We start from the raw sequence: 12,796 nt of genomic DNA, 5'->3' as shown, positions 1-12,796 counted from the left end.
CAGGTTCCAATAACACTGGCAAATTATCAGAAGATGCTGCTACATGGTACTTACTTGGTAGCTCTTTTCGATCCAAGTCACCAAATGGGAGAATTTCTCCTAATCCTTTCTGAGTAGTCGGAGGTACAACATCCTCACCAAGCAGTTCTTCTCCAGTCTCCCCCAAGATAGTAGCTTGGGCAACTGTATTTAATCCACTGGGATGGACCTCCCCCTGATTAACAGACTGAGCAGCCATCTTTTTAGAGTGTGACAAAAGATATTCCAATTGGCATTTTTCAGTATTCACTCGATAACACTGATCCTGCCACATTTCAGTGTCTGTAAATCCTTGCCGCCATACCTCATCCTCTGCTTCTTCAAAACTCTGTTGCAGACATTGCATTTGTTCCCAGAGAGGTATGTGGGGACCTAAAGTGAGCATCCATTTTCTATAAACACTAAAGGCATTGATGGGATTCTCCTGATCTTTTAACAAACGTTTCAGGATATCCATGTGTGTGCTGTACAGGTAAGGTACACCCCGGATCTGGCATTCCACTATCAGCTCCTCCATACTCATTGTCTCTAGTGGATCTGTAGAATCTGCTAATGGGACAGATTCTATTAATACATTTGCAGGGGATTCATCAGGCATGTCCCTGTGCTGTAATAGTCCATTTACGTCTTGTTTGTACTGCTGATTATTGTTGTATCTGGATTCTCCCTTGGCCAGATTCTGCATAGTACAAATAACTTCATGTGTAAAATCATCCCATGCTGGTTCATCCTGAAAATTACAGGCACTTGCCTCCTCTTTCAACATTAGGAACACATCCAACAGGTTCTCCAATTTCTCCTGTAGACTGGCTCCTTCCCACATAATAATCTTTGGGCACTCCTCATCCCAATAATCCAAAATGTGCTGCATTGTGGTGGGGTGGTGCAACACATCCATATCCCCATCCTGCAGACACTCCCACAGTCCTTCATCCCAGTACACCTTTCTCCTGGTTGTACTGGACTGCTTCATCCCTTCCTTTGGGAACTTTTTCAACACTGGGCTGTGATCTGCTCTCTTGTTCCTAGAGCTCACACCCATTTTACTTCCAGGGATCACCTCACTGTGATTTCCTCTCTTTGAGACACGGTTCCATCTTCCGCTCTCCTCTGGCGGGGTGCGCTTCCCCTTATCAAATCGGCACTTAGGCGGCATCTTCCCTCGCCTAAAGCCCACAGCGCTTTTCGTGACACTTTCTACCTTAAAGCCTTTAGGAGTAAGTTCAGGATAATGTGGTAACTGGTTTCTAGTGCTAACTGCTTTGCAGAGCCCTGGAATGTATCACGATACAGTTCCCCTGCAGCTCTACCCAGAGAAGACCTGGGACTGAGTGACCCCACTGCTTGCCACCAAAAATGTGAAGATACCGGGTTTATCTGGCCCAGTGCTACCCAGTACCTTCTAGGATTCGTATGGTCACTCAGGCAAAATGCAGTTATAAAAATACAACAGTATATTTATTGTTATACAAACAACACTAGAATATTATATACACACAGTAAATAAATGCCAGTCAGATTTACCACATCATCTGTCCCTTACCCCAATAACTTAAGGAGATATAGTCACCTGCTGTCCAGACTTCATGACCCATGGATCCCTCTCAGCTGCATATATAGACTTGAGTTAGAAAACGACAATTCAAAACTCCATCTTGCACCTTCCTGAATGAAATCCAAGCATGAGCACCCCTCCCCCCTGGAGTTGTTCCTTATATATCACAGGTCTAATTTCCACAGTCTTTCCCCTCCCTGGGCAAACCCCTGCGTCTATTCTACTTAACCATTGGTCAGTGCTGGACTAAAGGGGGGGGGGGGGTTGGACAGGGGAGTGAAGATGAGCTGTCCTTTCAGAGAACCTCCCCTGTTAGATGGCCTGTCTTGACTAGCCTGGTGAGAACAATGGACATTAATTAGTTTTCCTACTCAGGCACATGGCAACCTGATCCCTACCCATAATCCCCCTGGCTTTACTTTAAATACAATGAATAGCAACCTTACTTCAAGTTATCAATATACAATAAACAATATACATATGTACACTGAACTACAATGTCCCCTTAGCCACATGTTATTGGACAATGCAGTTATAGTCTGGTGAGCTGGGGAAACAAAAGAAGGCTATAAAAAGTATTTGCTATAATTCACATATCACACTCGTTTTGTCACACAGAGAGACCCCTGCCGCATGTCCCCCTGCTATAGTGCCAACCACCGCGGCTGGTTTGCCTAGTGCTGGTTGCTTGAAAATCGGGAGGACCCCACACAAATTTTTCTCCGATTTTCCCACAACCTGCAGTAGGCTGGCAGCACTAGGGTTAATTGTGCTTGGATGTGGGGACCCCACACATATTTTTTTTTCAATATTTAACTATTTTTAAACTTGAAAGCCGCTGGGATCTGCGACTCTATAGACAGTCAGTGTAACAGTGATGCGTTTACAAATCTCGCAGCTAGGGAGCAGTGTGTTGTCTATGGCAATTTTAACCTAAACATAGGAGAGTTGGCTAAACACTGGCGTGTTTAAAATTTCAGCAAATCGCGAGAGATGACCAGCGATTTTTAAGATCAGAGTACAAAACGCTACTTAATTCATTTTGAGACTTGAGTAATAAAATAGCTGGTTATCACCCGTAATTTGCCACGATTTTTAAACTCTGAAAAAATCAGCGTTTGATACATTTACCCCCTGGTCTAATTAAAATTATTCAAAATGTCCTTGTCTATGCCACACACTAACATTGCCTTACCAGTTATGCCATCACCAAGGTTTATTGTGAAGAGCTATAACTTAAGAAGCCTTCGGTTCTCCCATTAAACTAATCTGTCACAATTTACTTTCAACAGTTGTTATAAGCAAATGATCGCCTCTATTTCAACTATGTGTGTTTCTGATTGCAAACACATGTTATAACATGCATATAAGACTGTCATCACTACTGATCAGGACTTAGACTAACTCTGTAGCTGGAGCAAGAGATACGGCAGAAAAACAAGTAACTTTGAGATGGCCAGAGCTGGATTTAGATGGGCCTGCATGCGCTTGAGTTTGGCACACTCCTGACTACGGCAAAATTCTCTGCCCCGTTCACGCCCAGAAATCATAGGCTTTAGTAAGTGTCCTCTTCGTTTTATGATGCAGCGGACAGTTCCTGCTTTCATGGATATATCGCCCGGTTCTGGGCATGTGCAGAGTGATTTTGCGTACGATAAGCTCAAAATCGGCACATACATGTCTTGATGAATCAGGCCCATTAACTGTAATTTATTATTGAAAATAAATCCACAATGCTTAATATAAAAACATTTAACAAAATGACATAGAAAGATGTAATACAATAGTTTCTGGTGAAATAAGTTTCTGCCTTGCTGGGAGAGCACGAAATAAGGACACTTCTCAATATCAAATTAACTCCCAAAAAAAGTGACAAATTACTTAGAGTTACAGGATATTTTTAAACATGTTACAGATACCCACAGCCACCATTTAACTGTGATGGTAGAACTAGAAAGTCTGTGTAAATGCAAATTAGTTGTTTATAACCTCTGTGCAAACACCTTTCAAGTCCACATGGGCCTCGATCCCCACCAGAATGTCATACAAAGTTTATTTTACCTTCACAAAAAGGTAATACGTTCCCCTTCATTTGCATACCAAATAGGACTCCTCTAGGTATGATATTTGAGAAAATATGATATGACATTTTCCTGTGTCCTTATTTCCCTTCTTTCACACTTATCCCGTTCGCTCTGCCCCCCAACTGCCAATGGCGGGAGAGGGTAGCAACAGTCTTAAAAAAGAAAAGTTGAAAAGACACTATCGGGCGTATTTAATTGTTCCTCCGGCCGCCGGAAAAACGAGCGCGTTAAAACTATTACCGTTTATACGGTAATATTGCGCGCAAAAAACGTTAATACGGTAGTTTACTCGCTGAATTTCTGAGCTGCGAGATGAAATTCAGCGAGTAATTACCGTATAAACGTTAATAGTTTTAACGCGCTCGTTTTTCCGGCGGCCCGGAGGAACAATTGAATACGCCCCTATAAATTTAAGTAAATGGAGTGAGTGCTGAGCAGGGGAGGTTTGGCAGTTGTTATCCCGGGGGGGGGGGGGGGGGCGCAAGACTTGACAGGTGACCCAGCCCAAGGTAGCCCAATATGGGGCACCGTCCCGGGGAAGGGGGGGCAGATGCCCCCCAGCCCAGCCTGTCCCTGGTGCTGAGACTCGAACAATAACATAGTCCAGAGGGTAGCAACGGTTTAAGAGCCAGAGGGGTAGTTGTCCATATCCAGGGGTCAAGTGCCAGGAAGTTGCAAGATTCAGAATGTGGGTCAAGCATCAAACTCAATTAACTGGCATTGAGTTGCACAGAGGAATCCACTTATATAATCCTGAAATTGAGGTAACATTATATTATACATTATAGTTATATGTCCATAGCCCTGGAATGCTGCTTGTAGTAAGTTGCTGTGGTGTTGTGAGTGCCTCTTACCTTAGGTTGATGTGATGCAGTTGTTCAGGAATTGTAGTCCTTTGAAGCTGTGTAATAAGATGCAGTTGCAGTATTTTTTTCTATGCTATTTTAAATGTATATATCATTTTTATTTTTTTATTTTTCTAGCTATAATACAACAATTTAGTTATTGATAATAGAGCTCTGTGTAAAATATGTATGTTGGGACCTTTTAAATAAAGTAGAATAATACTATAAAGCATTTTCTACATTATTGAAGATCCTTATCTGAACTAGAACCCAAAACCTCTAACACTTCAAAGCCCAGCTTAAATGCTATGGAGGAAACATTGTTACAATAACAAATGAATCATCACTTCACCAAGAATTGATGGTGGTGTCAGGTGATATGTACTTTATCACTAAAACATTACTGTAACTTGTAGGGCAGTAGGGTGGCCATCACTGCCACCTCACAACATGGGGTCCCTTGCTCAACTTCAACCACGGTAACAATTGCAATGATTATAAATTGCCATCTCACCTAAAGGCGGTGAAAATGGAAGTGGGAGAGAAGCTGGTCAAGGAGATAGAAGGGACTCGCCTCAAGAACAGCCATGCTCTGATCTGCATCTTTGAAAGTAAATTTCACAGGCTTTAGATTAGCACCCCCCATTCTTTAACACTACCATATGACGCAAGGAACCTCTGCACTAGAGATAGAGGGAGCAACCTACAGACACACAAGAGGCCCTCCAGGTCATAACTTGAAAAGGCGCTCAAGTCAAACCGAACAGTACACAGTCCTACTGCATAGGATCTGCAGTAAATCCTTAACACCCACCTCATCAGATATCATCATCATCACCAGCTATTTATCGCCTCTAATTCCGCAGCACTGTACAGAAAACTCACTCACATCGGTCCCTGCCCCATTTCAGCTCACAGTCTAAATTCCCTATACACACACAAACACATAGAGAGAGAGAGACTAAGGTCAATTTCATAGTAGCCAATAAACCTACTAGTATGTTTTTGGAGTGTTGGAGGAGACCATAGCACGACCACACAAACCATGGTCGGGAATCGAACTCATGACCCCAGTGCTGTGAGGTTAAGTACTAACCACTAAGCCACCAAGCCACCATGCATATGTATACAAAATTAAATAAAATATAAATTGTATATAAATGTTCTTTAATGTAAAAAACACAACTGCTACTTATACTATACTTAATGCTGGGTAGAATGAAAATAAAAGTGAAATTCAAATGGTGCACATCTAAGATCTTTCTTCTTAGAGGTTTTATCTGTTTTCCCTTTCAAATGTAGGTATTCCTGGCGCCATCAGTTACGGGAATTTAAACGTGAATATCGGGTGGTGGCTCTTGATTTACGAGGATATGGTGAAACAGATGCACCATCGTGTAAAGATAATTACAAACTAGACTACATCATTGTGGATGTTAAAGAAATTGTGGACTCATTAGGTAAGAAACACATGAAATACTTTTTCATTTTCAAAATTACTTCAAAATAAATATGTGCCTTAGTATAATGTGTCACCCGCACACAGCTGCAATCTTCCTAATGCTATTGCCATATCAGGGCTTCCAGTTCCACTGCCCTATGTGAGCCAGCAATGCTGAGTAATGCATGCACAGATGGACCCAAGACTGGCCGGCAAAGCGGTTCCCTTAGCACTACTATTTAAATCACCAGGCAGCTTGAGTATCACTCAGCTGCTCTGGTGATATTGTCTAAGCAGATTGCGGAAATAACAGATTTCCTATCTGTACAATATGCAGCAATAGAAAATCTTTGTTAGTGCTGCATAATAGCAAATAGTTCTGATAGAAGCAGAAATTCTGAGAGCTTTGTCAGAACTATTTTTTGACCCAATGAAGTGCAGTTCAGCAGGGACAAGTTTTTGGTACTAGCACTTTGTTAGACTCTATGGGCCTGAGTCATTAAGGCAAAAAAGGAGTAAATGTTCTCTGGGACAAACCATGTTACAATGAAAGGGGTGCAAATTAGTTTATTATTTTGCACATAAGTTAAATACTGGCTGTTTTTTCATCTAGCACACAAATACTTGATAGCTTTATTATTACACTGAAATTTAAAGTTGATCTAGGACATGTCCTACCCCAACTATGAATCTGTCCCCACATTTTAAATTTATCTCCCCCTCCAATGCAACATGGTTTTGGCCAGGTGCAAATGTTACTCCTTTTTTATGCTTTGCTCTCCTTAATGACTCAGGCCCTATGCTTGTACAAAAGTGAAAAGTGGATAGTTTATTATGACCTTCTGGTTTTTTTTGCCAATGACCGCATCATATGCACACAATGCTATTGAAGGCAGGTACCTTAGAATTTTGTGCATGTTCCTAGAGAGAACCAGAAATGTAAAGTTAGATTGGAGTTCTTTCTGTAGTTAGATTTGTACATTATAACATTGATTAACAGGGATAAATGAATTTAGCTAGGTAGGTGATAGAGAAAGTTCTATAGCTATGTTTACTCTGGTTATCAGGGGAGGGCTGGCAAATGTTAGCCTGGAGGGCAAGACTTGAATCTTCAGCCTATTTTAAAGGTAAAAAAATGCAGGTGGCCCAGTGACCCAGCCCAAGTTAGCCCACTATGGGACCAGCGCGGGGGGCAGATTCACCCCTGCCCCCCCCCCCCCCCCCCCAGCCCAATCTGCCCCTGCTGGTTATGTCTATAAAGAACTCTACCTTCACTGGAACATTTTCTAAATCCATATGTTCCTATATTTTGTAAGAAATTCAGACTCTTACATCCATCTCTGATTCTCACCAGATGGGAGTGGGGAATATATTGATGAATACTAAACTGCAAATTTAATGGCCGCTAAGTTATATACTAAGACATGTGTAATGCCAAATAGAGACTTCATTATAAAATGTAAATGTAGATGTGCTTTTTCTTAGAGTACATACACAGTAGAGTTTAGCTTGGGGAACAGCTTGAATACATGAAAAATAGATGTAACTGATATAAATGTAATGTCAGTACACACTGACACATAACTGAACGCTTCATGCCTTTGGTTTAGCAAACATTTGGAGAAGTGCCAGTGCTTACATGCACTGTGTTCTACAAGAAGCAAAGCTCCCCATTGTTACAAAATAAAGCAGGGTATATGCTTGACTAAATGCCATTGTGTAACATTGTCAAAGTGTGCGCACATCAGTCAATCAATCAATCAAGACAACTTTGGCCTTGTAAATAATAGTCTGCTTATATTTTTGTTTTTGAATGCTCCAACCATCAATTACGTCAGCACAGGTCACTGTATTGTAAAACACGTTGCATTGCCTTTCTCTTCAAATGAATGCATAGGTATGGGCAGCAAGGTGGCTTAGTGGTTAGCACTTCTGCCTCCCAGCGGTAGGGTCATGTGTGTGTTTTCTGACCATGGCTTATCTGTGTTGAGCTTGTATGTTCTCGCCATGTTTGCATGCTCTGGTTTCTTCCCACACTCCAAAAACATAATAGTAGGTTAATTGACTCTTATCAGAATTGACTCTAGTCTGTGTATCTGTGGGTGTCTGTGTGTGTGTGTGTGTGTGTGTGTGTGTGTGTGTGTGTGTGTGTGTGTTAGGGACTTTAGACCTTAAGCTCCAATTGGGCAGGGACTGTACAGTGCTGTAGAATTTGTAGTGCTATATAAATAAATGATGATGATGATGGGTCATGGTGCATACACTTTTGTCCTTTGTTGCTGACCTTTCTCCCTTGGGGTTCCATGCTGGAATGACCCTGGAGACTGTTGCTTGTGAAACTTGTTAAGCTGTTTTGGTCATTGGAACTTCCGCCAAACAGACCCCAAAATTCACCCCTCTTTCAGTCACTCAGATCTCCCTTTGCAGCCATGATACCTATAATTAAAGGCAACCAGGGCAGTTCAGCATGTTATACATGGCTGGGACTATGATGGGATGTTATTTGATTAATTTACACAAGAACTGCACATGTGAGAAAGCCCTGTCTTTTAATATGTTTGTTTGACATGTTGAATATGTTTGTTGTCTCTCATTTGATGAGGTGATTCCACAGTGGCCTTCGTGGTTAGCACTTCTGCCTCACAGTACTGGGGTCAGGAGTTCGATTTCCGACCATTGCCTTATCTGTGTGGAGTTTGTGTGTTCTCCCTGTGTTTGCGTGGGTATCCTCCGGGTGCTCAGGTTTCCTCCCACACTCCAAAAACATACTGTTAGGTTAATTGGCTGCTATCAAAATTGACCCTAGTCTCTCCCTCTCTGTATGTCTGTGTGTGAGTGTGTGTCTATATTAGGGAATTTAGACTGTAAGCTCCAATGGGGCAGGGACTGATGTGAATGAGTTCTCTGTACAGCGCTGCGGAATTAGTGGCGCTAATAAATAAATGATGATGATGATGATTATTTTGTATTAACTGTTAATAATATATTAATATAATTTTAACATGTCACATATAAATAACCAACCTATTTTTGAAATACTTATTAAAATAAAGGCAACACAATTACGCTGTGCTGTGTTTTTTACTTATTGCTAATAGCAAACCTAAAAACACATTATTATTTTTTTTTACAATTGCCACACTTGGTGATTTCTTCCTGACAAGGAAAAGTTAAACCCCTTGAAAAGAACATTTCCTTCAATCACTGTGGTCAGACAGAGAAATAAATCTAACACAAGATAGGACCCCGGTATCTAACATATCATTTTCCTGTCCTTGCTCTACTTATTATCTCTGTCTCCTCAGCTTCCTGTAACTTGCTATCTGGGAGGAGGTTGAAAGAGAGAGTGTGGTGTGAACCAGGAAAGGAGAGAGTTGTCGGTGAAGTGGTCCATTGATTAGTCAGCGTAAGGCTGGGTACACACTATGGTTTTTCACCCTATTCAGACTAATCACACAATAAATGACCAGCCTGATATCGCATTAGTGTGAACGTTCCAACAATGAACGATTATTGTTCCAAAGCACATTGTATCATTTGAATTTTGTTCAACGATGGAGCGATGTCCTTCCAATCCTGCATTGTGTATGCACTCACGATCAGGATCTCCATAGAGTTTACAGAGTCACGATCTTTTCAGCAGATGGTTATGACAGATGAAGAGCACAGATCTGAAGGTAAATCGTGTAAAACATGTATAGTGTGTACACATGAATCGACGTACTGATCGGGACTTTCAGTCGTTGGTAAAATCGTTAATATCGCATCGGGAGATATTTTCTGTAGTGTGTACCCAGCCTAACTAGCGAGTGGGTACATAAAGGAGGTGAGCTTAGAAAATCAAGAAAATGTTTTTTTTTTTTGCTGTGACAAATTCAGTCCAATCTTATCAGCTTTGATTTACGCACGGATAAGATTGCAGGGACCAGACAAGAACAATGGGTTTATTTATGAGCAATAGGAGAAGTATGTGATTGCTGCAGTTTACCATCAGAAGTTTCGCTGGAGCAGCTGAGAGATGCCCAGCTCACTGGTGATGCTGGTTGGCAGTGGTTATCTGGCTCTTATCGCTGCGCCAGTCAGTCTGATTATCTCCACGCAGGCATCACACACATGCACAGTGGAATTGGAAGCCTGGACTTGGGTTTCCAGTTCTACTTTTTATTTAAAATGATTTAAAATGTTAAAAAATAGGTTATAATTATCTCACAAAGAAGATAGGTGAGAACATACATCTCAATAAAAATGTATATTATTCAATTAATGACTCAGGGCCTGATTCATTAAGGAACTTAAATTAAGAAGTTTCTTATTTAAGTCCCCTGGACAAAACCATGCTACAATGCAAGGGGTGAAAATTAGTATTCTGTTTTGCACATAAGTTAAATACTGACTGTTTTTTCATGTAGCATTGTGGGAAGGTGTCATTTTTGTAGATACGTCAAGGTCAGTTATGTTTTAGTTGAGCATATCCCTCTGTGAAGACATTAATTTAGGTAATTTTGCCTCATTTATACTTTTTTGATGTAGGTTTGGGTTATCTGCGTAAAGCTTTTCATAATAAGATTGAAACTTAATGATAATGTCAAAAGTTGAAGTGACTTTAGTATGATTGTCCTGGTCTCAGATTGTTAATATATGTTGTTACTTTTTCTGAGATTTACACAGATTACCTCATAAACTGATTGTTTTATTACTCCATCTATAAAGCCCGTTCTTGGAGTAGTCCACCTTTATCTGTACATTGGTCAGAAGAAAACTTTCAAGGCTTTTCTTCTGAATGTGCACCAAAAAGTGTACGGTGTTAAATACACCCAAAGACAAGAGCTCCATTGCTCCATTGCTAATTGTCATTGCTGAAATACAAATACTTGAATTTTCACCAAAAAGTGTACGGTGTTATCCAAATGGATTCTGAGCAGTACACAGACTAGCAGGAGCAGCAAGCAGCTGCTGCCACCAGTCCTGATGATAGTAATCCCTGTATGTCATCTGGTAAAGCCTATGTGAAAGTACATAGTCTTTTTAAGTCAGGGAAACAAACATCTAAAAAAAACACCTTTTACCGTGGTCAAGAAAAAAACAGCTGTAATCCAGGCAAAGTTATCTGCCAGAAAATAAAAAGTGCCAACATGTCATTCTACACACGCAGTAGCAAAGAAAGAATGAGGCCTTTGCCTTTCTCTATCAGTGCGAGATCTAAAACTGTTACTGAGGCATCTTCTTGTAAGGTCACTCGTGACCAAGCAAGACCAAGTAATTCGGACTCCAAAAGTGATGCCCAAATACAAAAAAAAATAGTAAGGCATTAGAGGAAAATGTATGGTCAGATTCAGAAATGACACCAATCCCTGAGGAGAGTCCATCCACGAGTGCTATGTGTAATCGTGACCATTCTGATATTGTACCCATAAAGAAGGCCCCTTTCAGCATTGCTGCTGATGTGTGCCTGAACAGTCCGAGTGTAGCCGGTGATACACAAATTGAGGATGGCACTTTGGAATTGGAACAGAATGAGGGGGATATTTGTGTAGCCAACGAGGGCGCTAATGAGGATGTTGATGAGGATCATGTTGTTTGTGTAAGTCCTTCACCAATTGTTTCTACCCAAATACTGCCAACAGTTGTCTAGCCATTTGTAGTATATGTAAAGCCACAGTCAGTCGATGGAGGCACCTTAACCATCTAGGAACCTCATCCATGTTACGCCATTTGACGCGAGTTCATGGCAAGGTGTTGGGAAAATCAGAAAGTTATGATAAAAAAAATAACAACAAGCAGTCCATCATCAGCTAGGACCCTTCTCTCGCCTACATCCCGACATCTGCAAACTACACCCACAACACAGTCATCATCAATATCCTCAGTAGCGATCGGAGTTAGTCCTGCATCCAAGTTGCTAAGGCTAGATGACTGCGGCTCTATCCTTGATTCCTCTGAAGAATTCTTGAGCGTTAGTCCCACTGCCGCTTCTGTTGCTGCTGCTGGGGGTGAATCTTCATCCCAGAAGCAGACCATGAAGAAGACTACTAGTAGGTTACAACAACTGACTGTTAAACAATTCTTTGCAAGAGGAAGCAAGTATGAAGCTGTCACCCAGTCGCAAAGCGGATCACAGACGCCATGGCGACTATGCTCCTATTAGATCTGCGTCCAATATCCACTATTAATGCAGCTGGTTTTAGACAGTTACTTGAGGTCTTGTGTCCCCATTACCAAATTCCATCACGACACCATTTCAGTAAAAAAAAAAAGCTATTCCTCACCTCTACCAGAAGGTTCTTAAAAATGTTATTATTGGGCTGCAAAATGCCATTCTACACACTGTACACTTAACCACAGATATGTGGACAAGCAGAACTGGGCAAACTAAAGATTGTATAACTGTGACACCCCACTTGGTTGGTGATTCGCCTTCAGCAGCATCATGTACCCAAGTACGTCACATTTGTCAGAGGCAGGCTACTCTCTGTATCACCGGCTTCACTAAGAGGCATACAGCTGACAATCTGTTACAAAAACTAAGTGATGTCATTGCAACATGGCTTACCCCGCTTAGACTCTCCTCAGGATATGTCATTTCTGATAACGCCACCAATATTGTGAGAGCATTAAAGCTGGGTGAATTCCATCACATTCCCTGTTTTGCTCACACAATAAACTTGGTGGTGCAGAGCTTTTTATAAAATGACAGGGACGTGCAGGAGATGCTGTCTGTGGCGTGTAAAATATCTGGACATTTCCGGCATTCGGCAACAGCGTGTAGGAGATTGCAGAGGCTGCAAGAGGAATTTAATTTGCCTTGCCACCAACTGAAGCAAGAGGTGGTGAC

General features: G+C 41.4%; 1 protein-coding gene across 1 annotated transcript in view; it reads left to right on the top strand.

Annotated features, from left to right (window-relative positions):
* The window catches only part of EPHX4 (epoxide hydrolase 4), a 70,120-nt gene that overhangs the window by 23,150 nt on the left and 34,174 nt on the right, over window positions 1–12,796 (top strand). The window contains exon 3 of the mRNA XM_075182385.1: window positions 5,826–5,983. Within this exon, the coding sequence (XP_075038486.1) occupies window positions 5,826–5,983 (158 nt within the window). The remainder of the gene's footprint in view (window positions 1–5,825; window positions 5,984–12,796) is intronic.

This window comes from Mixophyes fleayi, chromosome 8, assembly GCF_038048845.1.
Source record: "Mixophyes fleayi isolate aMixFle1 chromosome 8, aMixFle1.hap1, whole genome shotgun sequence".
In the NCBI taxonomy this organism is placed as follows: domain Eukaryota; kingdom Metazoa; phylum Chordata; class Amphibia; order Anura; family Limnodynastidae; genus Mixophyes; species Mixophyes fleayi.
The sequence above is the reverse complement of the archived record's forward strand: the minus strand, read 5'-3'. Positions and strand labels throughout refer to the sequence as shown.